The sequence below is a fragment of the Artibeus jamaicensis genome, unplaced genomic scaffold (assembly GCF_021234435.1).
Source record: "Artibeus jamaicensis isolate MK-2021 breed Jamaican fruit bat unplaced genomic scaffold, CSHL_Jam_final contig_196, whole genome shotgun sequence".
NCBI lineage: Eukaryota > Metazoa > Chordata > Mammalia > Chiroptera > Phyllostomidae > Artibeus > Artibeus jamaicensis.
In genome coordinates this window covers 2,218,730-2,224,729 of record NW_026521401.1, presented here as the reverse complement: position 1 = coordinate 2,224,729, position 6,000 = coordinate 2,218,730, and the positions used below count along the sequence as shown (strand labels likewise).

At 40.1% G+C, this 6,000-nt stretch overlaps 1 protein-coding gene across 1 annotated transcript in view; it reads left to right on the top strand.

Annotated features, from left to right (window-relative positions):
• Nucleotides 1–367: 367 nt before the first annotated feature.
• The window catches only part of TMPRSS13 (transmembrane serine protease 13), a 92,423-nt gene continuing 86,790 nt past the window's right edge, over nucleotides 368–6,000 (top strand). Inside the window, exon 1 of the mRNA XM_037147304.2 lies at nucleotides 368–420. Coding sequence (XP_037003199.2) covers nucleotides 401–420 — 20 coding nt within the window. The 5' untranslated portion in view covers nucleotides 368–400. The remainder of the gene's footprint in view (nucleotides 421–6,000) is intronic.

The following is a 6,000-nucleotide window of genomic DNA, read 5'->3' as shown; positions in this document are numbered from 1 at the left end:
ATTCATAATAATCTCCCACCTCAAGATCCTTAATTTAATCATAGTATCATCCACAGGTTCTAAAGATTTAGACATAAACATCTTCTGGGAAGCCATTTTCATCCTGCCATAGAGGAAGATAATTTCTCAACATTCATTTCTATATTTATTCAATCAGTCCTTTATTCAACATGTTTATTGGACGTTTACCAGACGCTGGGAATACACTGTGCAAGGCAGTGTGTGTGCAAGGCAGAGCCTTTCTGGAGCTTACAGTTTAGAAGGGGAGATGTATGTTAATCAAATAATCACCCAAAGAAAATGAAAATTGCAACTGTCTAACTGCTGTGAGAGTCCATAATTTGGACTTGACTTGGTGTCACAGGCCCAAGAAACCTTCCATGAAGAGGTGCTGCTTGAAATGAAATCTGAAGGAACCAGGTAAGAAGGAGAGGGAAGAGTATTTCAGGCAGAGGGACAAGATGGCAGACTGGGGCATGACCAGCACTGGTAGGATGTGCTGAGCTTGAGGTGAGGCCCACAGGGAGAGGCATCTGGGTTTCAGGAATTGTGTAGGGGTCAATATGGTGTGTGTGCACTCCACCATTTATAACAGTCCCAGCCTGTGGCCACTGCTTGGTACCCAGGGACTTCCTTTTTGTTTTCCCCTCAGGCACAATTCTTTAACTTCCTGCCCTATTTGACATGTGTTTTAGCAAGGAAAGGCCCCAAGCTTGGTGTTAGGGACAGACTTCTAAGCTTTGGTCAAAAAACCCTTTTGTCTGCCTGTTGTGTGGCAGACATTGTGTTGCGAATCACTGGAAACAGGATGAGACGATGACATTATTCTGGTTCTTGAGACAAGAGACTGTAGGGTGGAGAGGAAAGCACTAGGGTTTAAGTGCTGAATAGTCTGTCAACTTCTAGTACTTAATGGCTCTGTGATCTTGGGAGAATGATGTCACCTCTCTGTGCCTTAGTACCTTTCAGGAGCACCCAACTCAAGTCAACAAACATTTCACGTGGCCCCACTGTGTGCTAGGCAGTAGGCCAGATGCTGACAACCCTCAGAGACTTGTGTGACTAGGAGCAGACATGGGTTGGTTGTTTCCACTGTTGGGACTCCAGCTCTAGGTCTGCTGCCTGCACTGCTTGATCCAAATGGGTTTCCAGGACACATGCCACCGAGTGCTTCCTGCACAGGGGTCCACAGCAAGCATGGAGCTCTAGGAGGTGGCAGTCAGAGAGAGGAGTTGCATGCCCTGGAAGTGTGGGCTCATCTGATCTTCCTCCTGCCCGCTTCTTCCCTCCTTCTGCAGATATTCAACACTATCTACAGAGAACCTTTGTTGATAAACATGAACAGTTTTAGTCTTCCTGAATGACCCCCCAAGTTTGTGGAGTACTTATTTGACCAACAGTTTTCATCTATAACTTTGTTTATTGGCCACTATCATTAAGCACCTCTACTTGTTTGTTTGTTTATTTTTTTAATAATGGCAGTGATCCTCTTTTTTCTCATTGAACTATTTGTGTAAAAAGACCAGGGTGGAGTTAGGCAATTTGCCAGTTCACTCTATTGTATTTGGCAAATCATTTTATATCTCCAAGACTCAGTTTCTGTGATAATGTGAGGATATAAATCCCTGTCTTGCCATCCTTCCAGGGCCTTTGTAAAAATCAAATGAAATTTTGCTCCCAACCCTGTTTTTACCCCTCTATGGTTTCCAATAAGAGGCCTAGCTAGGGGTAGGGGTGAGGAGGGCAAAACTGTGAGTGTTGAGTAGCTGAACTCTCTATAGTTGACTGAGCCTTACCATTCAGTGGTACTGGGCTGTGGTGGGGGCAGGTGGGTTAACCACCTAGAAATTGTCTTGTTTGGTTTCTTTTCCAACCATACTGACTTTTGAGTCTTCAACTCCCTCCCTCATCTCTCTCACCTTTTAACACCTGGGTGGGGGATTTTGTTCAGAGTGTGAAACAGACTTCTAGACCTCTCAGGTCTTCATAGCTGTGAGGTGTTGTTTTGTCCTTAGTTGAGGAAGGCATTTTTTGTGTGGGCAGAGGCATTGTATTGTGACCCCTTCTCCCCTGGGACTGCTATAATGGCCAGGTTCTTGCCATCTGGGCCCGAGAGTTCAGGCATCCATGGAAAATTGTGGAACAGAATTCTGGGGCGGGCTCTGAGGCAAACTGATGTGAGAACCCAGTTACTACACAACCAGACATAGCAGGAAAGGGAGGATAGGAAACCTTTGAGAAGGGCTGAGAAATGCGTTAAGGAGGGGATTCAGAGCAGGCCTCACCTAGCCTCACAAACCTGGGTGGACAAAGAATGTAAGGAACTTGACCGATTTTTAGAGTATAGTGTGCAAGGCATACACAGTAATATAATGTGGTTCAGTAGAGTAACTGAGTCTCAATCTCTTTATCCATGAAAGGGGTATGATGATGTTCATTGTGCAAGATTATTGCAAGGACTAAACGAAACAAGATACACAAAAGATGTTTAGCATAGTGCATGGTATATGATAAGTGTCCAATGAATGTTAGATATGGGAAGATCCAGTTTAGTTAATGGTGGAATAGTTTGTTTGGAATAACCCTCTGACTGATAACAGTGATAATTCTGAATGAAATATATAAAAATTCCAACTAGGAGAAGAGACAAATCTCCCATGTATTAGAATTTCAAGTTATTTATGTAAATACTCTCAATGAGGGTGAGCATCACTCTTTACTTCTTAAGGGTGGACTATACATAGAAACTTCCTTCTAAAGAGGACAGTATGAGAAGTGGGGAAAAAGAGTGGCTGTACAGCAGAGAAATCTGACAAACACAAACTCAGCCAGGTGATCAAGGTCAACATCAGCAGTGATTATTCATATTGGTAGTACCTACCCTTGATGTGATATGATGAGAATAGCACTTAATCTTTGTGGTCTTCCTCTCAGAACCCTATAATCCCAGTATAGAAAACATCAAACAGATTTCAGTAGAGGGGAATTTTACAAAATACCTAACCCAAACTGTTAAAACTGTCAAGGTCATCGAAAACAAGGAAAGTCTGAGAAACTGTCACAGCCAAAAGGAGCTTAGGGCACATGATGACTATATGTAATATGGCATGACAACTGATATAATGTAGTGCCCTGGATGAGATTCTGGAACAGATAAAGGACATTAGGTAAAAGCTAAGGAAATATGAAAAAAGCATGGACTTTAGTTAATAAAAATGTATCAACATTGGTTCATTAATTATAACCACATATTCTCATATTAATAATAATGAAACTGGGTATGTATAGGAAACCTATTAGTGTGGAATGGCAAATGTAGCTCAGGCCTATGGGAAAGCCCGTAAGTGCGTGGTGGCACACAGGACACCAAACCCATGGATTGGTTCTCCTGTGGGAAACCAGGCCTGCATTATACCTAGGCTGCTTTAAGCCTTGCCGTTGCTAAAACTCCCTCACCCTGAGTGGAGGCAACAAATGCTTACTGAATATCTTTAAAGTAACTTCCTGAAGTCTGTGCTAATTCTCCCCAGGATTGAAGTGTAAACACACCAATTACTCTTATCATTCCCCTGCAATTGCACCATTTTTCCTTGTTAATCTGTAAGAAGTAAGCAGTAACATCCTTTCCATTGGAATTTCCATATCTAATTACCTAAAGCAAACCTAAGTATAATGAATGAAAACCTTCTTTGATGTATACTATTAAAAAGCCAATAAAACCTTGTCAGGGCAAGGGTCTGGGTGCCCTGCTCTTGAGAGAGTGGCAAAGGTACTCTGAGGTGCTCTCCCCTTGAGAGAGTGTCTGTGCCATCCCTTTTCCTCCACAGGACTTTGGTAGTCTGTGTGAATTTGTCTCATCTCATCCACAATGCCACGACACTGCAGGCCAGTGTCTACATCAGGAATGGATATAATGGAACCCTCTGTACTGCATCATTAAGTTTTTTGTAGATCTTAAGCTCTTTAAAGAAATAAAATCCATTAAAATATATATCCATATCTAGATCTACACATACTATACATCCATCTGTGAAAACATTTATGGAAATGCATTAACAATTGATGAAGCTTTATGAAATATATAGTTTTTTGTATTTTTCTTGCAACTCTTCTGGAAGTTTGAAATATTTTTTAAAGTTATATAATCTACAAAAACAAACAAACAAACAATCAAACAAACAATAACTCCAACTATTTTGGGGGAGCAGAGAGCCAGCACAGCAGGCAGAATCCAGAGGGTCATGTTATTTGAAAGGAGGAATTGGACTGTAAGATCCCTGAAAGCTCCTCCCAATTCATGGAGGAACATGAGGCACGAGTCCACCCAAGAATGAGTCTTAGGCTTACTGAGTTGAGAACTAAGTCAGTGATCAGGATTCAAAGCTGCTGGAGCAGCTGGAAATTGAGAAGGAAAAGTTGGGGAAAGAAGGGATCCACAGACTAGGGAGCCCCAAATCTACCCCCAAATTCCTCTTCAATCTTTATCTGACTCCTATACTGTGTCTGCACAGTGAGACTAATGATCCAGCAAGGAGCTGGAAGCTGAAATTCAGTTTTCTTTTGAGTATCAGAATATTTCACTTTTTCATGTATTCTTCTCTTACTTTTACTAAACTTCAGGGTTTTTTTTTTTTTGAGGACTTTACCCATTCCATCCAAATTGTAACAGTTATTAGAATAAAGTTACTCAATGCATAGCTTCATTATTTATATATTATCTATAGAATCTGTAGTAATAATTACCTTTTTATTCATTTCTGATATTAACAATCCATGTTTTCTTTTTAAAATCGGTCTTGCTAGATGTTTATAAAATATATTTATCTTTTCAAAGAATCAACTTTTGGCTATATATGTATATATATGTATATATATATACATATATAATCATTTTTTAAAATTGAGGTATAATTGACATACAACATTATATTACTTTTAGGTGTATGACATAATGATTCAATATTTGTATGTATTAAATGATTATTAAAATAAATCTAATTAACATTCATCACCACACATAGTTATATATATTTTTCTGGTGATAAGAACTTTTACAATTTTTTTAAAATTCTGTTTTCTTGCCCTGGCTGGTGTAGCTCAGTGGATTGAGCGCGGCCTGCGAACCAGACAATCGTGGTTCGATTCCCAGTCAGGGCACATTCCTGGGTTGCAGGCCGGTTCCCTGCAGGCCAGTTCCCAGCAGGGGATGCACAAAAGGCAACCATACATTGATGTTTCTCTCCCTCTTCTCCTTCCCTTTCCCTCTAAAGATAAATAAATAAAATATTTTTAAAAAAAGAATTTAAATAAAATTTTAAAAAATTCTGTTTTCTTTTTTAAAAATGTTTTTCCTAGACAATGAGATACCACTTTACACCAGTCAGGATGGCTATAATAGACAAAGCAACAAACAACAAATGTTGGAGAGGGTGTGGGGAAAAGGGGACCTTAGTTCACTGTTGGTGGGATTGTAGACTGGTACAACCATTATGGAAAACAGTATGGAATTTTCTCAGAAAAATAAAAATTGACCTGCCTTTTGACCCAGCAATTCCACTGCTAGGATTATACCCCAAGAATCCTAAAACATCAATTTCAAAGAACCTATGCACCACAATGTTCATAGCAGCACAATTTACAATAGCCAAGAGTTGGAAGCAACCTAGGTGCCCATCAGTAAATGAATGGATCAAAAAATTGTGGTACATATACACCATGGAATTTTATGCAGCAGAGAGAAAGAAGGAGCTACTACCTTTTGCAACAACATGGATGGAACTGGAAAGCAATATGCTGAGTGAAATAGGCCAGGCATTGAAGGACAAATACCATATGATCTCACCTTTGACAGGAAGCTAAAGAATAAAACAAACAAGCAAACAGAATAAAAACAAAGACGCTGAAATAGAGAACAAGTGGGCAGTGACCAGAGGGGAGAGGGAAGGGAACTTAAGGGGAAAAAGGGGGAGGGATTTTGAGGAACAAGTATGAAAGACACAG